The 26,993-nt window shown below is 43.0% G+C and overlaps 1 protein-coding gene across 1 annotated transcript in view; it reads right to left on the bottom strand.

The window, feature by feature from the left end:
• Dnajc3 (DnaJ heat shock protein family (Hsp40) member C3) overlaps positions 1-19,602 on the bottom strand; it is a 38,194-nt gene extending 18,592 nt beyond the window's left edge. The window contains exons 1-4 of the mRNA XM_036198941.1: positions 19,355-19,602; positions 6,753-6,863; positions 4,027-4,151; positions 1,609-1,683 (exon numbers count right to left, since the gene is read on the bottom strand). Of these exons, the coding sequence (XP_036054834.1) occupies positions 1,609-1,683; positions 4,027-4,151; positions 6,753-6,863; positions 19,355-19,436 (393 nt within the window). The 5' untranslated portion in view covers positions 19,437-19,602. The remainder of the gene's footprint in view (positions 1-1,608; positions 1,684-4,026; positions 4,152-6,752; positions 6,864-19,354) is intronic.
• Between the last annotated feature and the right edge of the window lie 7,391 nt (positions 19,603-26,993).

Genomic DNA, 26,993 nt, shown 5'->3' with positions numbered 1-26,993 from the left:
CAGAGTGAGGAGACCCAGCAAGCGAAAGTGAGGTGTCCCTTGGACACAGAAAAGGAAGCCTACTGGCAGAAGTGTAATTTTAGGAACAGTGTGTAGGTTTTAAAAATTACAACTACTCTATGACCTAGTCATCTCCCTGGATAGTAAGGAAATGAAGTCATCCCTCTGTAAAGTTACCTACACTATAATGTTCAGTGCAGCACTATTCACAACCAAGATCCAGAAACAACTTATTAGTGTAACCCTGGGATGTCCCACTATTAGGTTCATTATAATTTTCATAAGTTTGAGTTCCTTCCAATTGACACATATGTTCTTAGTCACTACTAATGGAGAGTTCAATAAATAAATTAATAAATAAATCACCAAAGATTTATACTTGATTTTAAAATTAAATTGCAATTGACAGTTATTTACCAAATATCTAATTTTTACCACAGTCAAAATGCAGGTTTTCCTTATATACTGTTGGTAAGAATGCAAATTAGTACAGCCATTGTGGAAAAAAGTATGAAGGACTTCCAAAGGCTAAAAATATAGACCTACATATGATCCAGCTATATATTCTACCTGAGTACATGTTTGAAGGACAAGAAGTCAACATACAGAGATATCTACATTCCCATGTCTGCTGTGACACTATTCACAAAGGCCAACAGAGTCAGCACAGATACTCATCAATAGATGAACAGATTAAAAATAAATGGTATATATACACAATGGAGTTTACTCGGTCATAAAGAATGAAACCATGTTATTTGCAGGAAAATTGGATGCAAACAGAGATTACATGTTATGTAGACTGGCTGGCCAGAAGGTCCTAAGATTAGCCTTTCTCTACTCTCCCAGCTCTGAGATTATAGGTATATGATGTCAAGCCCAGCTTTTTACAGGGCTACTAGGTCCTCGTACTTGGACAACAAGCACTTCACCCATTTGACCATCTTCTAGGCCCCGAGAATTCATTCTTTATGTAAAAAGAAGCAAACATATCTATCACATTAGTGTACAAATCTGCCTTCCTCTTGAATAAATGGTAAAATGATATGGACACCAAAGAATTGTTTTAAAATAAACTCCATGACTCGTGTCAGTAGATGTTTGTTTGTATGCCTATCTTATGTACACATATACCCAGGGTTATGTAAAAGCTATTGAACGAAAGGGTCACGAGCGGAAAGTATTCAAGAAGCTTCAATTAGAGACTATGAAGCATGTTTCAGCTGACGTTTCTAGATTCTCAGGTAGGCTAAGTTAAACTAAGTGAGCCTACAAATGAATAAAGACATATATTAATTACGTGCATTTTATCTTCTAATTGTTAATATGATTATTTGATGCCAGAACTATGATTCCTATATATTTTTTTTCTTTTTTAGCTATAAAATTACTATTAAACACCTTATTACAAAGAAAAATAGCCGGGCAGTGGTGGTGTACCCCTTTAATCCCAGCATTCAGGAGGCAGAGGCAGGCAGATCTCTGGCAGAGCCAGTTCCAAGAAAGGAGCAAAGCTACCCAGAGAAACCCTCTCTTGAAAAACCAAAGAAAAAGAAAAAAAAATTCTGCATGTCTCTCAATCATATCCTCTTGGAGCGAGGTACTTACCACTTTCTTAAAATCATCTTCCGCTTCATCAAGTTTTCCTTGTTTGAGTAGTAAGTGGCCTCTCTGTAATCTTGCCTAGGAGGGAAAAGAGGGGCTGTCCTGAGTACTGTGGATTTCTAAAGTTTCTTTAGATATGAAGAATAAAACTAAAAATGTAATCAAGTTACTAATATTCATTTTTCCAATGTTTGTTTGACTTAGCACTGAGACAATTCCTATAGCTTCAGAATGTGTACAATTTTTATTAAAGTATGTTTTCTCTAAAAACGTATTTTACTCAAACCAAAGAAATCATAAGCAAGGCTTGTTTTTTTTGTTTTTTTTCGGGGGGGGGGGGGCTTTTGTTTGTTTAAGATATAAGGTTTCTTTTGAGAGTGATAAGAATGTCCTGAAACTAGACAATGGTAATGATTGTACAAGCTAAAAATATACTAAGAATCACTGAATACTTCAAAATGTGAATTTTATGGTACATAATTATATACCTTTGTTTTAAATGTGCTGGGTATCAAACACAGAGACCCACAAAGGCGAGTGATACAGGGTTCTACCTTCGAGCAACTTTCCAGGCTATATATTAATTTTTAAAAATACTTTTTGACACCATCCTTTTTTCCATTAAAAGTTGCAGTGAGACTATCAAAGCTCCAGAAATAGGTTTGCTCTTCATTAACTCTTTAGTGTAAATATTTACTATAACCAGAATAACAGGGTCTCTTCCTCCTTCCTATCTGATGTGCTTCTTCTAATATGTATAGTCCTAGCTCTTCAATGCATACCTCTCTCTGATGACTACCTTCTCCTAAAACACAGAAACCACACTGACATTCCACTTAATTTATGTGTTACTTTTACAGAACATACAATTTCCTTAGTCCTCTACTAAATACATCAATACACACAAAATGGAAGATTAAGACCATTTCAGCTAGCTAATGACGACTAATCATAATGCTAAGAAAATGAGTTACCCTTTGTGAAAGGTTGTACTCAGCTGTGTCAAGTAATAAAGTCAACAAAAATTTAACAGTTGGAAATTCCATATTAAAATAAAAATACAGCAATGTTTCAAATCAAATGTGTACTACATAGCTAGTCAATAGGCTCAAATCCTTTTGGGAATATAGCAAGTTAGAATAATGGTCACAAAATTAATTAATTAATTAGTTAGTTAGTTAATCTGAATGGCCCACATATGCATTCTGATGATGACAGTCTTAAATGTGAAATATTCCACACAGTTCATGTGTTGAATATGTGATCCTCAGTTGGTCTGCCATTTTGGGAACCGGTGAAAACTTTAGGAGCTGGGGCCTACCTAAAGGAAGCAGGTTACAAGGGGTGTATCCTTGGGTTGGGGACCATATCTTATCCTGGCTAACCTATACTCTGCTCTGCTTCCTGTCTGCCAGGAACTAAGTACTTCCTCCGCCATACGCCCCACTGCTCTGGTAACCCATCTCATCATAGGCCCACAATCACAGAGCCAAGGGCCGTGCACTGAATCCTGAAAGCTCGGAAACCCTGAGTTAAAATGGATCTCTCTGAAGTTGTTTATGTTAGCGTTGCCGTCACACTGATAAAACTAACGCACCATCAAAGGAATCGCCGTCCAACCTAAAGTGACGTGCCAGCCTTGGGGCTAGAGCCTGTAAGCTTGTCCTCTGAGGCTGTGGACTGACTCCAGGGAGAAGCACAGTAGCACTGCTTGCACCCCACAGCCCTCCCCACAATGGGCCACTCTTTCACTCCTCCTGGCTCAACGGACATGGAAATGCTGTCAGTCTGCTGAAATCCATCCTTTCAGCCTCAGGTCTCTCTCACATCGTGTCCTACATTCCATCCTTCACACAGATCTATCTTTCTAAACCACAGAGCTCATACTGTCAGGCTTCTGAAAACCATCACCTAATCTACCCTGTTACTCTTCCATACAAACCTTCTTTTGGTTTTGTTGAGGTGGGCCCTCTACAGAGCCCTGACTGTCCTGGAACTCATTATGTAGACTAGGCTACCCTTGAACTCAGACATACGCATGCCTCTGCCTCCCACAGACCTCTGCCTACCATGTTTGGAATTAAAGGCATACACAACCATGCCCAGCCTCCATACAGTCCCATAATTCCAAAGACTTTGCTGTTATTGCTGTTGTCACTGAGACAAAATCTGGCTACAGCAGCCCTCAGGACCCTGAGCTCAAGGGACTCTCCTGCCTTCACCTTCCAACTGGCTGGAACTAGTGTTATGGGCCACTATGAAGGGCAAGTGCAAGAAGTCTGAATCTCTCATTTGCCACTCCACATAGGGCAGCATCCATGTCCTCTCGTAATGCCTAGGGTGCCAATACTCACTACAGGAAACAGATGGCCTCTTCCCTTTCCCTTACGCTCTCCACTGAGCAAATTTAGGTACACTTACTGCAGTGAAATCCATCTTCAGTTCAATCACTTTGGTTAAATCAGGCAGTGCTGCTTTGGATTTTCCCATCGCTAAGAAGACAGTGGCTCTCCTGTAGTACGCAATATAGTTATCAGGGTCACCATCTGAAAATTAAAGTCATAAATATTAGTAGCTCTCTACAATTTATTTTTGACGAAATCAACTGAGAAAATTACAGTTTACAATTTTATTAAGAATGGCAAACAGGCATGGTAGTGTACAACTTTAATCCCAGCACTTGGGAGGCAGAGGCAGAGGCAGGCTGAGTTTTAGGGCAGCCTAGTCTATATAGCAAATTCAAGTCAAGCCAGGGTTACATAACCTCTCTGCGAAACCAGTCAATCAATGGCATTAAGAGCTTGGTACACAGTTGAATGACACTGTGCTTAGGTCAGTGAAACACAGGGAAATTCCTGAAGGGTGGTATACCCAGAAAGAACATAAAAGCTCCAAGTCTTCCCCTTCGCCTTGCCCTGTGTACCCCCTCTCTCTGGATGTGCATCTGTATCCTCTGTAATGTTTTTCTCTATCCTAACCCAGGAAAGATGCTTCCTGAAATTCTTCAGGCCATTCTAGCAAACTAACTGAACTTAAGAAGAGGTTCATGGGCCCCCTGATTTATAACTGGTAGATCTGGGACTTCAGACTGGCATCTAAAGTGGGCAGCAGTTTTGCTCCAAACCTATGGGTTTTTAGGCTGCTACATCTAAGCATACAGTGTCAGAATTCAACTGAACCTAACTCAAACCCAAAGAGAACCTTTAGGACTACTCAATAGGAAGAAGTCTCTACACATATGGGTAGACAGAAGTCAAAAAAGTATTGTAAGTACGTTAGTTGAACTGAGTTTGCTTCTACCCTTAGAGCATCAAATGACAAGATTCAACATAGAAATGAAAAAAAAATCACCTTGTTTGGAGCTATGGGGTCACTTGCATGGTACCTTACTTCCTTTCATTTCATCTTAAAAATAGCAATTACAGTGGGGTGGGTGGTTCAGTGGGTAAACCACTGCCACACAAATATAAGGACCCAAAGCCCATTTAAAGCTTGTCACATTATCACATACTGTATTTTATTGAAAAATAAACTGCCTCTTTACTTGTCAGGTGTTGACTAAACCACTCTGCATACAAATCAAGGTGAGAAATAAGTAAAGGAGGACCTCAGAAAAGTCAATGTCAAAAGACGTAGGTTAAAATTTAGGCAGCAACTTATAGGAAGATGCTGTAGAGCTGGGCATTGTTGTAGACCATGTTTAATCACAACACTCAGAAGGCAGAGGCAGGAGGAGCTCTGTGAGTTCAAGACCAGTTTGGTCTACTTAGTGAGTTCTAGGCTAGCAAAGACTGCATACTGAGATTCTGTCTCAGAGAGAGAATGAGAACACGCAAGTAGGTCCTCAGAAGCTGTGTCTTTTGTCACCTTTTTTCTTTAGACATCACAGTGACAGACAGCTAATGGTACAGAAAGATACAAGTCACCCAAAAGAAACACCGCAGGGCAGCTGGAATCTGACCAATAATGAAGAATCAATGGACCAGAAAATCTCAACTCTGAGAAATCATCAGAGTAATGACTATATTGATAACCTAGCCAAAGAAAAGCATAGCACACTATGTGAGTTTGGCTAGGGACAAAGTTTCCACCAGCATCTTCTGTGTTTCACTGGATGTCGACTAAACATAATGGTGGCTTTCATTATGACGTTTTCCCACGTGGATATGTTCAACGTTTACTATATTAACAACATTCACTTGTTCCTGTTACTTCCCGTCCCTGCTGAGCTCTCTCATCTCGCCATGGTCCCTCCTCTAGTTCCATGTCTTTCTTGTTTGTTTGTTTGTTTGTTTGTTTGTTTTGGTGACCCAATAAGTCTCACAAGGGTTGTTTATAGGGTCCTGGTTTAGGTAAGGGATTATTTACAGGAGAATAGACTCCTTAGCCAGTGGTAATAGCACTGAAGAATATGTCTCTCCCTCCCCTAGCAACCATTAAATGCCCCTCAATACTCAGAAAGATGGGGCACCTCATGATGCTCCCCCTTGTAATCTGTCTGTAGGTGGACAGAATGGTTCTTTCACCTCCCATGACAGGAAGCTGACAGGCCCAATCCTGCACAGGTCTTATGCCAGTAACCCTCCTCTCCTTCCGCCTCTCACATTCGTTCCAGCAGCTCTTACGGTCCTGAGCTTGAGGGAGCTGAGCTCCTGAGGGCTGGATAGGGAGCTGCACTTATAGCTGAGCATTCAACAGTTCCTTACTCTCTCTGAGTCTCTGGGGTTATACTGCTCACTGCAGAATGGAGTTTCTCAGAATGACAAAATCGTTAGTTATTCTTAATACATGTATGACTAGGCCTTAGTGGCCTGTTTTTTATACATTTGCTTCTAAAGAGTGTGCGTGTGTGTGCACGTGCGTGCATGCATGTATGTGTCTGTGGAGGTATACGCATGTGAGTACAGGTGCTCGAGGCCAGATGTATCAGATCTGGAGCTGGAAGAGGAGTACACGCTCTTAACCACTGAGCTTCCCTCCAGCCTCTCAGTTCCTTCCTCTGTTAGATACATATGCACTCATGTGTTGTGTGTTTATTAATCGAACTCACCCAGAATCCTGAAAATATGTTCAATGTTAACATGTAATAATACTTGAAGTGTTATCCAAAGTGGGGGAGAGCGAGTGGTCAGGGCTAGGGCACCCACCTACTGCAGCATGGAACTGGGATAAAGCATCAGCCAGCTGTCCAGCTGCAAGTAACTTCTTTCCCAATTCAAGATGTTTCTCCACATCTGCATTTACTCCACATTCAGCACCTAAAAGTAACAGAGAATAATGAGTTAACTTTCCATGAAGCAAAATTTAACCCAAATAAATAGTTAAAAATACCATTTATCTGTCTCAATCATCTACTAAAATGAGAAGTCACAGAAACTGAAAATGACAGATAGCAAAATACAGTTTCATTTTAGAGTATAAAAAGCTCCCCAAATATACTTATATTCAATTTAACCAACCCAAAGAATAAAAGCAGCCCAAATAAAAGAGAAGTAGATTACAAGATTGGTGAAGTTATTGGGAACAATCAATTAGTACTCCTTTGTTAAAACTGGGAAGATGGCTCAGTTGATAAGATACTTGTTATGTAAGCATGAGGACCAGAGTATGGATCCCCAGCAACCACAGACATGCCAGGAAGGCATGGCAGTCCAATGCAGAAACAGGACCTCAGGGAAGGATGGCCAGCTAGCAAACCAAACTGAAGACTCTAGACTCAGGGAGACTCAGCCTCAGCAAATAAAAAAAACTGAAGAAGCATGGTTAAGGAAGACACCTGATACTAACCTGGCTTCCACATGCACATGAACACACATGCCCGCACATGAGTGCACATACACACAGACACCCACTATACATGCATGTGCACCTGCACACATGTTCATGCACACTTATGAACACAGGCACACACCACACATTTTTTTTAAAAAGACCTGCTTCACTAAGCTACCTCACCTTAATGAATGACTATCAGTCAGTCAGTCTGGTACGATATCCAAGTATTTACTGAGCACCTACAATATGCCAGGCACTGCTCTAGCTATTTGGAGTAAGTGAGCCCTGCTCCTTGAATCCTCCCAGTACCAGACATCACAGTGAGAGGGGACAGACATAATAAACAGATACATCTTAGAAGGCCAAGTACCTTCCCTACTGGACCACAATGGCAGAAGAGATGAAAACAAGACTGTGATAAGGGATGGATTCTTTTCAATGCACTGAAGCAGTTGAGAAGAATGTCAAGCTGAAGTCAACCTGGGAGTTTCCACAACAACTCCTAAATAATCACCCCACTCCTGTGCCTCAGTAGTCACAAAGCTGGTCTAGCTAAAATCTGCTGTAAAATTGTGCGGACTGCAAAATTAAAATTAGAGTTGAATCCAATGTTCCATCAAGTCTCACCATGTTTCTCTTGTAAACACTGGGGCACAGATAAATAAATAACTGAACCCTAGTATTCTGTAGTGGGAACATATGTTTGGATGCTGTTGAAATTGACTCTTATCAACCTTACTTGAAGCAGCTTCCCCTTCCTTATCTAAGGAAGTTCTGTTGGCAGTGTTTAAAAACTATAAGGCATTTTTTTTTTCTTCTCTTCTAGTTATCTAGAGCATATAAGCAATAAGCTGTATCAACAGCATGTTTGTGTAAACAGAATTGGAACATTCATCTTTGTTCTCCCTATTTGGCCTTCAAAAACGCCAAAGTACAGTGAACCTTCTGATTTTATAGCAACGTAGCTACTTATATAGGGTCAAGAACAATATTTCTTATAGGAAAACATCATTGGTAAGTGTTGAAGTAGTCCCTAACAACCATCTAATTTGAACATGACGCATATAGCTCTAGCCTATGAATGACAAGGAAAAGAAACTAAGATAGACTTTGTGTAGTGAATACAAACCTGGGTGTGGGGTACAGAGGAGGCATATGGTAACTGGGTTGGTACCTTATATATGCAGTTGCCTAACATAGTTGTTTCACATATATACAAGTCAGGAATTTCATATCCTGGCAACCCAAGGAACTTAGCTTAGTGGACTTTGAGAAACAACATTCAAACGATCTCTCTGAATTGTGCCAGGGATGGACTCCAAGCACTCTGAGTGCTCCAAACTCTGATCAAACGAACAGAAAGGACCACAGCCAGGCAATCACCCTTCCAAAACCATTACTCAGACTGGAATTGCGTACTTCTGAAACACAAAGAAGTTCATGAAATCAACTGGTTTTGTTTTGTGTTTTTGAGACACAATTTCTCCGTGTAGCCTTGGCAATCCTGGAACTCGTTCAATAGACCAGGCTGACCTCGAACTCACAGAGATCCTCCTGCCTCTACCTGCCTCTGCCTCTTGAGTGCCACCACCATCCAGCTCTAAGGGCCAATTCTTAAACAGCCTAACACTAAGAAAGAAAATAAAACAAAATTAGTAGCACACATTTTAAAAACTGTTTAAAATGAATATACCTAATAACCTTACAGATTCCAAAGGTTGCACCATCTATTTCAACCCAGCTGTAGCACCAAGGATACAATGGAGAACAAGAAGTAAACAAGATACTTTCCTAAGTGCTGATCTGATGCGAGGTGACAAGGCGTCCGAGGAAACGAGTGATGAGTACAGACGACAGTAAGGCCTCCCGAGTCAGTAACCAGTCAGTAACCAGTCAGAAACGAGTCAGTAACCAGTCAGTAACCAGTCAGAAACGAGTCAGTAACCAGTCAGAAACGAGTCAGTAACCAGTCAGTAACCAGTCAGTAACCAGTCAGTAACCAGTCAGTAAGGTCTGCTAGAACCAGAGTAACCAGGGCTGGAGAGTCGTGACTCATGACACATGCCACAATCACATGCAGGCCATAGAACCTGCAGCAAGCCTGCTCTGACCAAGCTCAGCACCGAGGAAACCAGATGAGGTCACAGACAATAAGAAAAGTAGGGACGGACAGAGGACATGCAGAAGACAGATCAAACTGCAAGCCCCGGAACGATGAACTTTAGATGTTCATGTGAGTAATAAAAGAAGCCTCTTGGATGGGCTTTAGCAAGAACTGAAGGTCTAATTTATATTTTTAAAAGATTACTTTGGCTGCAGTGTAGAAGACAGATTGGAGGCAGATAAGAATTAGAAAGAACTGTGGTGATGTGAACTCAGTATGTTGGATATATTATGTAGACTGATTTCATATATGCTTTCAAAAAATAATCTATCTTGCTGTACTGATCACTTTTTCCAACAAAAATATATTAATATACTATTTAATACTATTTATATTTTTCAAATTAGCAAAGTAAACTCAGGAATATGTTTTGTTTAAAATTATTACAGTTGTAAATCTTTGATGAGGTGGCTCACTTAAGTAAAAGGCCCTTGCCACAAACTGTGGTTACCTAAGTTTGAACCCTGGAAAGAGAAAACTGGCTCCTACAAGTTGTTCTCTGACCACCAGAGGGGCACCATGGCAAATGCACAACCATTCCCAAAAATACACCAATAAAACTAAGTATTTTTAATTGTTTAAAGTCATGAAACCCTGCTGAACCGGTTCTGAGGTATGCTGTAATGATGAGGTGAGGCAGAGCATCGGGTAACACGGATTTAAAATGGTAGGGTGGTCTTTGTTGTGTAGCCCTAGGCTCAGACTCAGTCCTTAGACACACTAGGCAACTGCACCACTAAACTAACCCCTAGCCTAGTCCTTACCTCTTTTATATGTAGTTAAATATGTATAGATGATACAATAATATTTCTGATGTGTTTCAAAATATTCTATAATTACAGACAAAATAAGATCAGCAATAAATGAGTTAGTAACTGTTGAAGCTGCAGGATGAATACATAGGGATGTAGTAAACCATCCCCAACTTAAAATTGTCTAAAATATTTCATCATCTTTAAAGGGATGAGGATTGGAGAAAGGAAAACAGGCACAGACAATAAATTTGTACCTTTAAAAGGTCATTTCTACTATAAATTGTACCCATACACATTTATACTTCCTCTATAAAATAAAAAAGGTTACACATCATTAATTCAAGAGAATGATATGTACAAAAACTGTGGTAGAATTATATTAGGAAATGAACCAATGGTCAAATGAGGGTCAAAGCCCGGTGACTGAGCTACAAAACAACCCTGCCTTCCCTCTCCAAATTAGAACACTGATGTGAACAGTGAGGACAGCTTTAGGGACATGTTGATCAGTATCCTGGTGTCATCAGGGAGAGGAGTCTTTGAAACAGCATGAAGATTTCAAACATTTCCTTTTTACACTTTCTCAGAGACACAATCAAATCAATGTTCTCAATTTCTCAAATGAGGAAGAGTTAAAGTATGAGATAAACCACCAGGAAAATGAAGCCAGATGTAATTGTGCACATGTGTAATCCCAGCACTTGGATGGCTGAGTCAGGGGGACTGCCATGAGTTCAAGGCTATCTTGGGCTATACATCAAGAGTCTCTCCAAAAGAAGGAAAACATTTCCTGATCCATCCATACCAATAATCAAGAGGGGAAAAAATAACATGTAGAAAACTAAAAACTGACCATGTACTAGATAATTCTGTGTGTTTATAAAATTTTCTTTGATACTTTTATAACTAAAAAAAAAAAAAAAGCTGAGGCTCATATAAATTGTCAGTTCTACCCAAAGATTCAAAATGACTGCCAAACAATCTATTTCCAAAGCCCGTCTTTATTTTCCAGACAATGTATGATCCTTCTCATTTAGCACTTCAACACTGTAGGTTGATTCTTAAGTCCAGTTGGAGCAAAGTATGCATTTGTAATGTTCTTTGAACTGCTATGTCACATGATAGCACATCCCCCCCCCCAATATTGAGATACTCTTCCAATTAAATTCCATTTGCTTTCTAGGATTGAAAGAAGCATTTAGTTATGGCCATACCATCTGAACAAGTCTAAGTACACTTGAAAGAGACATTTTGCATTGCTCTGTTCCTTCAGAATCAAATTTTGATCTGTATTTATAATTTTACTCAATCAAATTTCTATTTGGTTATAACACCACTATCTCTATGAAAATTCCCATGATCCACCCTCTAACAATGCAGAGAAAATTATTATTCCTTTGGTGTACTTCAGTCACATTTCTACAATAGAACATGCCATAGTCTAAGAGTTGGGGAGTGATGATCCCTTTTACTCCCCAAAGGTCCCCAACTCCTATCTGCAGTATTTTCATACTACTTGGTAGTCATTGCATATCCTTTCAAGTTTAAAGGCAGATAGCACACTTCAGGCCTATGTTCCCTGATACTGCTCCAGGCTCTTAATCATCCACCTCTCCTCTAATACCTACTTTCTACTCTTACCGCAAAATGAATTTGTTGAACTTTCCTAAATATGTTATGTCCTCATGCCTCATGCTTTTATATTTGCTGTTCCATGGAACAGCCTTCCCCAACTGCCCACCTAAAAATTCTTAGTCACTCATCAAGATGCTGTCCCTGGACTAGGGATGTAGCTTAATGGTGAAAAGCGCTGGGTTCTATCCTCAACACCACAGAAACAAGCAAACAGACAAAACAGATCCTGTCCACAAATGCTGCTCCTCTGCAAACCTTTGCTGCCTACCTGTCCTTCTACCTCCTACCATACTTTGCATTCCCACACTCACAAATGCACATCTGGTTTGCAGTACCACCATCAACATAATGCTTTTCAGTTTAACCTGTTTCTCATAACTTTGATTCCCACTCTTATCCCAGCACTAATGAAAATCAAGTCTGAGAGCAGAAACTGTCACCTTTCTCCTTACATCACAGAGTTCAATAAATTACAGATGGTGAACACTTAATATCAATTAAAGGAATTATTGGCCTTCCTAAATGAATATATTACAAGTCTTCAGAATAAGAGTCTAGAACACATACAATTACCAAATGAAACTGCTCAAAACTTACCATAAATGATTCATAAAGACACTAATGTCAAAAAAAAGGTTACTTTGTATGTTATGGGATATTTTGACACTCCTGAGACTGCCAATAAAGTTTACCTTGAATCAGAGGATGGAGCTAGCTACTAGCTGACCAGAATTAGCCATAGAGGTTTTTTGGAGGAGCCAGGACATATAGAGAGACACAGGAAGTAGTAGGGAGGGACTCAGAAAGAGCTGCAGGTCACTTCTCCACCTCTTCTTTGATCAATCAAGTTTTTACCCCGATAATAACAGGGCAATATAAGTAACCGCTTCACTTGTAGATTGTTGGCTATCTTGCAACATCTAAACTCTATTTTGAGCAACAAGTTTTATTCCATTGCTACACACTGTGTGAGTATTATTTTCCAAGAGACAAAGCAATTTTATCATGCAATTTCCAAATGAGCACTCAACAGGATTCTCCGTGATAACTAACAATCATGGTTCAACAATGAAAACAGGAAGAGTGGGGGAAATGGAACAACTAATCATGCCATTCACTCAAGACTGTGAGGAAAAAAAACAAAAACAAACCAAGACCCTTAATCAGAAATGGGTCGGTCAGCCATTTAGAAGTTAAGAAAGCTGATATAAGCCTCATGAGGGAAGACTGGGGTGAACCAAAATGGTGGAAGCAAATAAGAGACAGATATGTAAATGTTTATGATTGTTGCTAAAATAATGTATAAGAAAAATAACAGAATAAAAACTACCAATCATTCTTTAAAACTGTGTTACTAAGGTTGAGAAATGGCTCAGGAGTTGAGAGCAGTTGCTCCTGACCACTTTTGCTCTTGCAGAGGACCAGCACCTACATGGTGGTTCACAATCACCTCCAGTTCCAAGGGATGTAATTCTTCTTCTGACCTCTGTGGGTACAAGATATGTACACGGTACACAGACGTACGTGTATGTAGGCAAAACATCCACACACATACAATAAAAATACATAAAGTCTCTCAAATAAATAAAATTCTATTACCAAAAGAACCAAAATACAGTCCAATAGCTTCAGGGACAAATATTTAATATTAGAGAACAGTTAAGATACAAAGGTATGTTGGAGTGCTGAGGGGAGCCATCTAGTGGAGGGGAAGGAAGTGATGACCAAGGAGAGGAACACTTGCTCTGACTATCCCTGAAATTCACTGGTGGAAACTTAATCCACTGTGGTGGGATTGCAACATTTGGGAAGTAAGTCATTAGTCTGTCCTGTCAGACTTGTACTAGTGCCTCATAAAAGGCTGCAGGGAAGAAGCTGGTCCTTTTGCCCTTAGACCTTTGCCATGTGAGCCACAGCATTCAGCCTTTCATCAGTGTGAGGATTCAAGAAGGCCTTTTCACAGGCCTAGAATCCCAACATAGGAGAAGCTAAGACAGGACACTGAGTTTGAAGCCTGCCTGGAAAACACAGCAAGTTCATAACCAGCATGAACAACTTTTCTTTTTAAAGACCAACACAGGTTATCAAGTGATGTAGGACTTCTCATAATCAAAACTACAATCAAGCTGAAAATACTTAGACTGGGTAGCAATATGCACAGAGACGTGGATAAACTAGGGAATTGTGTTGTTGAAATAAAGCAGGCCTATTTTGCTCTCATCTTCAACAAAATGCTATCTAAAACAATGAGGCAAGTGGAGGTCTTTAGGCTGGCTCAGTGGGTAAAGCTTTGCCACCAAGCCTGGTGGACTTGAACTTGATTCTGGAGCCCACACCATGTGGAAGAAGAAAAGAACCACCTCCTAGAAGTTTTCCTCTGGCCTCCACACATGTGCTAGCACACAGCCCAACGCCCCCTCCCCCAGTTCTGTTGTTAAGAATAAGGTAAGGGAGTAAGAGAAGGCGAATTTAAACTGGACTTGGCTATTTAAGGGCAAGGATTTAAAATAACATTTTTCAAGAACAGACATACTGAAGAACTGTAAGAATATTAGCAACATTGCATGTGCAGTTGAGATCAAGACTGTGCACCTAGAATGAGACTAACAGTAAACAGCTAACTAACAGTTGTTCTTCTCCATCTGTGTTTAGCTCTTACATACAACAAACAAGATGGCCAAGCTTGAATTTAATGGGTTTGGAGATATGCCAGGTGAGAAAAGCCAAAGAACACAAGAGCAAAGAAATGTAAGAGTATTGGTAATATAGTGGCTGCAGTAATGGACAATTAAACTTGGAGAAAATAGATAATATATCGATACTTCCCAAATGCATGTCTTAAGTGCCCTATTCTGTGAACTTTAAGACAGACAATTAATGTTATACCATATATACCTCATCACAGAGCCATATAGCATAACCTTTGCTGATTCCAAAACTCTAAGCAACAAACCCATCATATTTACCTATTTTTAAAAGAGCCAGTTTCTAAAGACATGGACAGAAAAAATAAACTTATGGTTGAAAATAAATGTATGAGTTCTGAAGGGCAGGTGACTGGGTTTCCTTGGGATATTTCTATGTAAACAGAGTTAAGTTGCTGATTAATAACTCACACTCAGAAGGCAGAGGGGGGAGGATCACCACAAGTTTGGGCCCCTCATGATCTAAATATCAAATTCCAGAGTCCATCCAGACTGGGCTAGAGTGAGACAGCCCAACAAAACAAATCAAAATAAGACTCACACACAGACAAAATCAATCAACCAATCAATTAATTAAAAGAACCACAATTAACTTCACCCGGGAAATAAAACCTACTTGCTCCAGGGATCTCCTCTCAGAACCACCTTGTCCAAACAGAATGGAAGCAGTTGCAACTCCAGGCCTCTCAGCAAATGCTAGCTGGTGAGATGAACTCAACCACCCTAACTTTATAATCTAGCTTGCTAAATAATTCAAACCATCTGATTATATAAACTGTTTTAAAATCATTCATTTAAAAAATTCTCTTCATATTTAACTAGTATCAGGTCCTTCAAAAGGTAAATATACTCTAATTTATCAGTTTAAGTAAAATGTATCCCAACCTTTTGTTTGAATAGATTTTTGAGTCTTTTCCCATGATGGCCAAAATGTATGGATTAATCAGATTAATTCAGTGGAATTAAAAAATGGGTTCCTGATACAATTCAAGAAAATAAAGATAAAGCTATGGCAATATAAAATGTTTGTTTTTTCAGTCTGTATTCATACTCAAGCCACTAAATAAGTCATTAGCAGCAAACTGATATCTCATTTGTACTGGGAGAATGCTAAAGTAGATACTAACGGGCTCTCTTTTTTTAATTGGTATCTCTGTGTAAGGCAGAGACAGTATCCGCTCCAGGCCTCAGCTCCCTGGAGTTGGAGTTACAAGTGACTGTGATGTTGGGAGCCCAAGTCCCACCCTCCCCCTCGGCAGGGGCGGCAGCACTGCCACACTGAGCCACCTCTCTGGTCCCTAACATTTTCTTCCTACTCAAAAATTCTATTTTTTAAAGCTCTAGATTTCTTTTCAAAGGCTCTTAGGAAGAAAGTACTAAGAGTCAGTCTTTCAATTCATGATATGTGCTCTCCTATGGATTACAACAGAAAACCTGGTTTAAAGGGATATTTTTAAGTCAGAAAAAAACCAAAAACAAACCAGTTAGGCTAAGCATTAATAGTACTATCTATAATATGACACTGTGCTTCACATTCCCTGTCCACAGGAAACTCTCTGTGTGTCTTCTCTCCAAGTCTTAGGTGCAGAATGGCCCCACTCGACCTGCATGCCTCCCTCAAAGCTGAGGGTAATGAACCCAGCTATAACTCATTCAAGAAAATGCAAGCAGATAGTTTGCTGCTTTGTCTTGATAACTCTATCCCCAACTCTAGGGTCTAATAAATAGCAGACCCCTGATTTAATTCCTACATATAATTTAGTACACCAGTGGCTCTCAAACTGTGGTCATCTGGGATCCTTTTAGAAATGCAAACTTTCAGGTTCCAACAAGACCTACGAAATCAGAAGTTCTGTAAGTGTACCTAGAACTCTTAAAAATCCTCCACATAAGATTCTGATATACAGCTGGGGGACCACTGCTTTGGGAGACAGCATGTTTTCTTTTTCTTCCTTTTTTTTTTTTTTTGTTTTTGTTTTTTTTTGTTCTTTGTTTTTTAGACAAAGTATTAATTACACTGTAGCTCAGACTGGCCTAGAAGACATGATATATAACTCAGGCTGATCTTAAATTCATGACAATCCTCCTTCCTCAGCCTCTTGAGTGCTAAGATCACAAATATGAGCCAGCACACCTGGGAAGAACCATTGTACTGAACCTGCTAGGAAATCACCTTCCTGTCACTTTCTAGTGATAATTTAAAATGCTTATTTTTCTCAGCTGCCACAACTTAGAAATGCTTGAAAACGATGCTACCAATAATTTTCCTGTGTCCAGTTCATACAGAAGGTAAAGTTTATTTTTAAAGATTTTATTTACATGTGTGTGAGCGTGCACACGCGCGCGTGCATGCGTCCAGTGCCTGTGGAACGAGAAGGAGACTCCAGGAGTTGGAATTACAATGTGAGTAGCCTGATCCAGTGCTGGGAACCCAGCTGTCTTCTGCAGGACCAGCAAACACTCTAACCATCGCTCCAGCCCCAAGATAAATTTTCATTAAGCTCTTAGAACATCAGTTCCCACGTGTGTAAAACAGAGACTATCACATACCTCCATGGAATAAGAGACAGCTTACAAAAAGGCTCTCTCCCTCTCCATCACCTGCTATTTTACACGGGTAATATGCCTGAAAAAGCAACACTCCGGCTTTCCCCTGAGAGGGGCCATTAGTGCTTCCCAGGCAGAAGAATTCAAAGATTTTTGTACAGAAACACCGCAGTAGATGAATGAAACGCTAACAGTCTTAGGAATCACACAGAGAATAGAAATTCGAAAGAGGTGACTGATCTACAAACTACTGGAAAAGGTAAAACAAACAAAAGTATGTCTGCAACTGAAAAAAATAGATACTAAACATAACAGACACCTTTCTCTTAAATATCCAAGCCATTAATAATAACGGAGCATGATTAGTGAGCGGATAGAACGAGTTAGAAAATTCGAGAGAATTAGAATATATGACCTACATATTAAATTGGTCCAGGCCTTCCAATTCCAATCCCCTCCACTCTGAGGCTGGTTTCAATGTCAAATTACTGGTCTCAGGACTGTCACAGTACAAAATCTGATTTGAGGTTCAAACATATGGTCATCAAGAAGCCAAAACAAGCAAAAATCCTACCTTTAATGGAGATGTAAAAACTACATAACATGACTTTTTAACAAAGACAGAAATCCACATACACTTGTATGAGGGTTTCACCATGAACTATCCCCAATTTCAGTTCCTCCATCCCCACCCCACCCGCATGGAATATTCAACTGTTTGCTTTCCCCTCTTGCCCCACGACCTACGTTTTGGGAATGAGTACAGGATCGGTACCCAGGTCAGGTCCGCCACTACAGCACAGTAACCAAGCTGGGAAGCAGTATTCAATGGGCATCTGGGGCTTCACGGCCTCACTGCCTAAGTCCTCCTGCTTACAGCCAAGATGGGATAGGTCTCTTGTTTTCCTATTCCGTTGGGAGTAGCCAACATTCCAGTCTGCAGGCCAGGGTGAAATGTAAGCGCTCCCTATCTTTTTAACCAGACTCCTCCCCCAACACACACACACACACACACACACACACACACACACACACACACACACACACACACACACACTCTACACACACACACACACACACACACTCTACACACACACACACACACACACACGCACAGACACACACTCTACACACACACACACACACACACTCTACACACACACACACACACACACTCTACACACACACACACACACACCACACACACACACACACACACTCTACACACACACACACTACACACACACACACAGACACACACTCTCCACACACACACACTACACACACACACACACACTACACACACACACACACACTCTACACACACACACACACACTACACACACACGCACAGACACACACACTCTACACACACACACACACACTACACACACACACAGACACACACACACACACTACACACACACGCACAGACACACACACTCTACACACCACCACACCACTACGACACAACGCCACAGACACACACCACTACACACAACACAACACACACTACACACACACACACACTACCACAATCACACAGCAAACACACACACACATCGTACACACACACACACACACTCTCTCTCTACCACACACACACACCACACACACCACACTCTCTACACACACTACACACACACACACACACACACACACACACACACACACCGAGGACTAGAAAAAAGTAGCACCAGCATGAGGAAAAAAAAAGAAAAGTTGAACGACGCCATGCTGGGAACTGTAAAACCACACACTCAGAGCCCCGCAACTTAGGAGCCGGGAGCCGCAAGCCCAGCGCGGACTTCTCCAGGCACCAGCCTAAGTTGCGCACCCGACGCGGGGTGCTCGGGGGACGGGACTCACCCTGGCCCGGCCCTCGCCGGCCCCGGGCTTCCCCGCTCCGTCCGCACCCCCTACTCCAGCCAGCCGGACCTGTCCCGTGCGAGCCGCCGTTATGCCTCCTCCCCACCACCCGGGCCGCCGGACTCCGGGCTGCGCCCCAGGCCGCCGTCCCGGCCTCGCGGCCCGCCCGGCCCCCTCTGCTCGGCTCGGGCCGGGCCTCCGCCCGTTTGGCCAGCCCGGCGTCCAGCCTCGCGCCCCGGAGCGCCGCTCCCGGCCCGCACAAGGACCCGGAGCCCGCCCCGGGGCAGGGCGGGACTCACCTTCGTACTGCAGGTCCACCAGGACCAGCAGGAACGGGAACACCGCGCCCAGCCGGCTGCCCACCGAGCCGGGGGCCACCATGTCCGAGGGCGCCGAGGCTGAAGAGCAGGAAGGTGCGCGGCCCAGCAGCCCGCGCGGCGCACAGCCCGCAGCCCAGCGCCCGCCGTCCGCTCGGTGACTCAAGTCACTCGGGCCTCGGCGACGGCCGGCGCCGGGCGGCGGAAAACAGCGGTGGGCGGGGCCCGGAGTCGCCACGCCCTCAGCGCCGCCGCCGCCCAATCGCCTTCCCCCTGGCCGCGGTGCAGCCCGGCTCGCCTGGGTCGTGGTTGGCGCCGATTGGCTGAGGAGGCTGACGCCCCGCCCCGTCTCTGATAGGGTAACGTGGAAGCACAAGACGAGCCAGCGTCCGCAGGTCGTGGAGCTGTCAGCGGGCTCCAAACCGTCGCCGAGGGCCGGGGAGGAAGCGGCTGGGGAGGCCGGGCTGCGGCCGCCCAGCCCGCATGCGCAGGCCGCCAGAACGCTCTGGGGCCGGCCTGGTGGCCGGGTTGGCCAGAGCGGCCGGTCGAGCGATCCCACGGCCGCCCGGGCAGTGTTGGGAAAGAAGGTGCGGCCGCCCGCCGCGCTGGAAAGGCGAACACGATCCCCGGAAGTTCCCGGGGACGTCGGGGCGCCCGGCATAGACGTCTTCGATGATAGGGGCCAACTAAAGGAACCCACGTAGCCGCTCCGTGGGTGAAGGGGAAACGTTTACTCCAAACTGCCCGGGCCGTGCTTGGGCAAAGCCGGGAAGCGCCAAGGTGGCGGGGTGGGGGTGGGGGGGGACGGACACGTGTCTCCTGGGTCACGTGGGAACCGGTGCCTGGGAGGAAGGGAGCCTGTGAGCTGGGGTCGGGCCTGTGTGATGGGACTGAGAGGCTGCGTGGACCTTGACGTGCTAGTAGACCCCACTTAAGTTAATGAAGAGGCCTGTGTGCCTCTTAGCAAGCAGGAACTACCTTCAAGCCCCGGAGGGGATGCTGCTTCTGTCTAGATGCCCCATCTTGGGAAAAGGAATTTCTTGGGGGACCTGACACCTTTGAGTTACTCCAGAGAGTCAAGCAAGAGCCGTCCAACACGCCTCCCAGCCGGCCGGGCTGCGCTTGGTTAAAGCCCCTGGCCCGTTCCTAGTCTCTCGGGGGAACTCAGAATCACTCCTCTCTTTTATGGGTGTGGGTTGGCTAGCTGTGGAAGTCTTCCAAGTTTCCAGGCTCTAAGCCGCCCTAAGCCAGTACTGGTGTGTCCTTCAGAGGCTTCGATTCAAAACCATAGCCCATTGCTTGCTCAGTCTTCAGTATTTGCTTTCTACTTTCCCAAGAGACAACCTTGGCGGTTTGGAGTGAACTGTTGCCTTTTTCACCCACCGGAGCTGCTATTTGGGTTTCCTTACTGTGCCTATTTCTTTCAAAGAGATAAGAACTTGAACAAGATCCAGTTCAAATTACTCAGTTAGGCTTTGGTCTGTCTGGCTGTTTCTTCTGTTTTGAATGCGCTCTATACACCAGCAATGTTTTACACATAATTAAGCAATGTGGGTTTATCGTTCAATGTTTTTGATATCTTAGTATTACTTCGTGCTTTAGAAGAACTCAAATTATGGTAAATTTTGAATGAACAAAAAAGAAAAAGGACATGACTGCTCCTAGGTAGAGGAGAAAATTTACTGTAGATAAAAGAGAGGGCAGAGCCAGAGGCAGAGACATCTGGGAGAGTCCAGAGTGGACATGACCAGACTGAGCCACATGAGGAGAGGGAAGAGAGGGGACCAGGTACAGCAGCCAAGAGGGCAAAGGGTAGAAAAAGGGGGGAGGGGGGGGGGCGGGTAAGGAGAATGGCTGGATTGTGTAGGGAAGAGCTTCTGAGGCAAGGGCAGCCCAACCCCTTGGCTGCAGGGTTCAGGGTAGAAGGCTGGGTATTCAAGCCATACCCTGTAACAGGAAAGGACTGAGGGATGCTGGAGAACCTGGCCCTAGGTCCTCTTTGGTATGGTAAATAGGTACTTCAGTCCTTTGTCCCAGGGTTTGGGACCTAACAAATTTTTGATTTCCAGAAGATACACTGTAAAGGATGGAAAAAAGAAAGGTTTCTTTCCATTCCAAAGAAATAGAATGTAAAGGAAATGGTTCGTGATTGGAAGAAATGAGTCCCTTAGGAGCTGTGGGGAACAGGGTGGTGAAAAGCACAAGGTTTAGATTCAGGGAAGCAGAGCTATTATATGTTACCCTATTCTGTAAATTAAGTAGGATCCTGAAACCTCAATAGTTTGAGGTTCTATGAAACAGGTAAAAGTTCCAGTGAACTGTAATGTTGTGCAGATGCTGCTCTGTTTTAACAGGAGCAAAATAATGAAGACACTTTAAGGCTCTGTTAAGGTTTGCTTGTTTGAGATGCACAGTTATACACATATCTCACAAGGTAAAGTAAAAACATGGGAGATGATTTCATTGTCCTCAAAGATACCACACAAATGAGGCACTTCTGGCCAAGGTACCTCCACGAAATGTTGACATATTTTGAAGAAAAAACATGTGTATTGTCCCTGGTTGTTGCTTGTGATTCTGGCCTTAAGGAAAAAGATCTGAACAAAAGTCCTAATGAGAAAGAAATTATCTTTAAAACAATATATTTGTGTTACAGGCTGAGAATAACCGGAGTCTTCAGTGCTGAGTGACTCTAAACATTTATTGAGTGACCATCTAACAGTCCTGTAGTATGAGAACTACAGTGCAGAAAGTATCCCTTGAAAAAGGTGATTTTACAGAGAATGTCTACAGATTCTCAGTGGCTGTGACCTGACAAGGAAGGAAGGATTGGTTTTAGCTCACAGTTGAGGATATCAGCGCATCATGGCAGGGAAATCCTGGCAGCTGCAGTAATGGGAGCCTATGGAATACTGTCCTCGGGAAACATGGTGAATCAGGGCAGAGACAGGCGCAGAGGCCCAGCCCCAATAGCCTGCACTAGCCAGCTAGGCCCTGTGAACCAGAGGCCCCGCCACCTCCCAAACAGCTCTGCTAGCAAGAGATCAAGTGCTCGGATTACTGTGGTGACATTTCATGTTGAAACCACAAAGTGCAGGACTTTAGACAGATGTACACTCACCTAGGAGCTGGACAGAGCAATAGAAAGTACAGAAGCTTTGGAACGGAGACAGTCCTGGTGTTTTTTAGAGTTAGCAGGTTACAATATAGTGAACTTGAACCACAGTGCTAGAACATGATGATGGGAGGTAGAATGCTCTACTACCTAAGGCAAGGTCACATCCTGATAGGCCCTTAGTTCAAAGTCCTGGCAGTGGAAGATGCAATCAATACACAAACTTACTGAATACCACAATCTAGCAACCCAGTTTGCTGAGGAGGAGGGGTGAGCAGATGAGGCCAAATGGAAGCTGCAGCTCACTGCACTGCCCCTGTCCAATGAATGACACAAGAACATTTCGCCTAAAGCTAGTATTGAAACAAAGTCAGAACTCAGAACGTGCTTTCCATTTTTCACTATCAAAAAACCATGTTCAACTGGACCATTTTAAGTCAGGGACTATCTTGTCAGTAACTGTTACCTTTTAGGCTCTTAGAAGTAGGTTTTAATCTTACTCTATTGAAAACAGGAAACAGGTGGGTTTTAAGCAGAGAACTTATTGGACTGTTCGTTGACAAACATCTTAGAGGTTAGATGTGATCAGATTATGATAAGCAGAGCAGATGAAAGATGGAGATAACAGCGGAGATGGAGACAGAAGTCAGATAATTGTAGATCTTACATAGAACAGGATGGTAACAAATAGGTTAGATGGGGATCAGGACCATTGAAAGGATCAGGAACACGGCCTACAGTGGTCCAGGTAACTAGATGGTGTCATGTGCTAACATCTGGTTTAGGTAAGGAAAGACAAAATGAAAAGTAAGAGTTACCATTTTTAGCCATGTTATGTTAGAAATGCTTCTTAGACATCAAAGTAGAGATATAAAACAGGTGGTTGGATGTCTGCATTTGGAACTGAGAAGAAAATGGAGAAGAGGGATTCTAAAAATCAGGAGCCATGTGAGTGAACTGGATCACAAGGTATACAGAGAACCAAACAAAAATGTGGTTGGGGGAGTTCCTAGACACTGGGAGAGCCAAAGGCGGGAAAACTGCAAGTCTGACCCGGATAGAGAAGGAAAATAAGGAGAGCATGGCCCCCAAACCTGGACAGTTAAAAGGTGGGTCTGCAAAGAGGAGGACTGAGTTGGGAGGCTACAATGAGGGAGGAAAGGGAGACTGAGGCAGGAGTCAGGGACAAAAGCCAAATAAGGGTGGTGGGACACAAGGCAAGGGATGGATAGACAGCAGACAGGCCTCTGCAGTGTCACATCTGACACTGACAAAACGTTGGCAGTTGTAAATCTGACTCTTTCCATAATAAAATTGTTGTTTAAAGAGCACTGTTTAAAAGTGAATAAGCAATGAGGCTATCTTGAGAGAGGGTGAGAGTCAAGGGAAAAAATCTTTTTTGCGGTAGATTGTATATTTTACAGTAGCTATGATCTCTCTAATAAAGAGTCTCAGAGACAGAGGACAAATATAACTTTTTTAAAGAGTTGATCCTTGGAGGGGCTCCTGATGAGGGAAGTTAATGATTGCTGGGGAAGGGAGAGTCATAGTCCTCAATGGTGTGGCCACAGATAAGTTACTCTCACTCAGTAAATGCACACCCATGGACGCTTATGGACAAAAAGACATGAAAGCAGAAGGAAAGGATGTGAAGAAGAAAAGGGCCACCAGGAGTGGAGAGGAGTAGGAGAGGGTTATATATGTAACCCAGAACCTAACTCTAGTCTCACCTTGCATGGTTATCCATTCAATCCTAGCCAAGAGCAATGACTCTTGACCTCCATAGTCACCACTTGGTTCTGTCCACGTCCACATTTATCACACATTAGAAAAAGGGTGACAGCTGGGGGGGGGGGGGCACTTTCATCCCAGCACTCAGGAGGCAAAGGCAGGTGAATCTCCGTGAGTGTAAGGCCAGCATGGCCCAGGGCTGCTACAGAGAGAAATCCTGTCTTGAAAAACCAAAACAACAAAAAGAAAAAGAGAGAAAAGGAAAAAAAGGGGGGGGGGGGCAAAAATTACATGCTGTAACCACCAGAGGTCACTGGAGGCCAATTCTGCCTTTTGATTAGGCAAAACCATTTCTTTTTAATTGTTGAAAATTTCTCCACCAAACAGTGGTGGCATATGCCTTTAATCCCAACTCTGGAGAGGCAGAAGCAAGTGGGTTTCTGTGCATTTAGGCCAGCCTACTCTACAGAGAGAGTTCCAGGATAACCAGGGCTACACAGAGAGCCCTGTCTCAAGAAAGAAAGGAGACAGAGAGAGAGAAAGAAAGAATGAATACAAAGCATCTTTACCATTTCCACTGACTCCCTCCAACATCCCCTGTTCCTGGCTCCCACAGCACATGCCCTCACAACGTCATGTCTTTTTTTTTTTTTTTTTTTCTCCATAACCACTGAGTTCAACTAATGATGCCCGTACGGACATGGGTGTTAGGTTATCCATGGGCCTCAACCCCAAAAAAAAGTAACTGTCACTTCTTCAAGAGTCATCAACTGCCAACAGCCCCTCAACTAGAGGTGGGGACTCTCCCCACTCCATATGGAATTTTACTGGCTCAGCTTTGGCAAGTTGTGCACGTAGCCGCGGCTGCTGTGAGTTCACGTGTGTGGCAGCAATGCCACATCCAAACCACAGCTTTTCACAACACTCCTCCTCAAACTTGGGCTCTTACATGCTTTCTGGCCCTTGTTCCATAATGTTCCCGTGTGTGTGTGTGTGTGTGTGTGTGTGTGTGTGTGTGTGTGTGTGTGTGATGTCCAGGGCAGAGCACTCAAAGTCCCATATTCTCAGCGCTTTATGAGTTTTTGCATTAAACACTGCCCACTGCAATAAGAAGCTGCTCTGACCAAGGTTAGGAGCAGCACAAATCTATGGATAGACACATAAACATGTCAGTTTAATAGCATGACTACTTAGTAAAACAATACCATCAGGTTCTCTCCTGAGGCCTAGACTTCCCTAGGCGACAGTTTTGACTATGTTTGCAGGACCAGGCATGGAGTTCCCCCTGGGAAGCTGGCCTTAAGTCCAATCGAGAGAGTAGTTCCTCCATGCTCTAATATAATTTCTATCACTGTGATAAAACATTCTGACCCAAAGCAATTTGGGCAGGAAAGAGCTTATTCTGACATGCAGGTTTTAATCTACCATCAAGGAAAACAAAGTCAGAAGCCAAAGCCCACACCGGGTTAGTCCTACTACCTCAATTAGCAATTAAGAAAACACCTCACAAGGGAGTGGTGGCACATGCCTGCCTTTAATCCCAGCACCCTGGAAGCAGAGTCAGGTAGACCTCTGTGAGTTAGAGGATAGCCTGGTCTACAAACTGAGTCCAAGATAGCCAGAGCTACATAGTGGGATCTGCTCTTGAGAAGAAAATAGCTCACTGACATGGCTGAAGGCCAGTTTGATCGGAGGAATCCTTCCATTGAGGTTCCTTCACAGATGAAGATAGTTTGTTATGAAATTGACAGTTGAAGCTAACTATGGCACTCCAATAAACATTCTTGCCAGTATTATGTCATTGGACACATCTTTGTGATAGATCAGCAATGGAGCATTGCAGGGTCCAGAGTTGGGTAAGACCGTGGATATCTTCTCCCTCAGCAGCCTGAACAGCACCTTCCAGCAATATGAAAGGCAGCCATGGGGAGACTGTTTCCTAGTCAATTCAAAATTGATCTCTCACCACAAGGAAAGTATGTGGTGTTCTGAGCAATAGTGTCTCACACCTAACTAAGGCAGCCAAGAGCAATGGCAATAGCTGTACTGTCTTTGAAGGACTCTGGGACTTTCTTGACCAGTAACTTGTAGGGAGGTAGCCCAAGCTTTATACTGAGACTTTCATTTAATAATCCTTTTCTTCTGACAGCAGGGCTGTCCACCCATGCGGCATATATCTCTGCTCTACCTCCTCTTTATATTTCTATATTTCTGTTAGCTTAAAACACATGGATTTTCATAAGGCTTCTTCACACAGCCTCAGTTTTAGGAAACTCATCCCTGTTCCTCGATTCCCAGCATCCCGACCATCCCCATTTAAACCTTTAGCTCCTAGTATTTCCTTCCTCACATTCTTCTCACATTCTTTCATATCACATGTGTTCTATCTCCTCTTACTATAATTTTTATTTGAGTTGTAAAGTAAGTTCAATGTAGCATTTTCATTGACACTTCATTTGGTTAACGCTTCCTCTTACCCCTCAAGAAATTAAAATTAAAATAGGAACATGATAGGCAGAGATTTTCTGTGTCCCAGCAGCTGCTCCAAAATAACCACAGAGAGACATAATAGTAATTACAAATGATCAGCTGATAGCTTGGGCTTGTTACTAACTAGCTCTTACAACTTAAATTAACCCACATTTCTTATCTACACTCTACCACATGGCAGTACCTTTTTCAGCACACCATATTCATATCCTGCTTCCTCTGTATCTGCTGATGATTCCTCAGGCTCTGCCCTTCTTCCCAGTCTGGCTTTCCCACGCAATCTCT

The sequence above is a fragment of the Onychomys torridus genome, chromosome 9, assembly GCF_903995425.1.
Source record: "Onychomys torridus chromosome 9, mOncTor1.1, whole genome shotgun sequence".
NCBI classification, from domain to species: Eukaryota; Metazoa; Chordata; class Mammalia; order Rodentia; family Cricetidae; genus Onychomys; species Onychomys torridus.
This window is presented reverse-complemented; position numbering and strand designations above follow the sequence as displayed.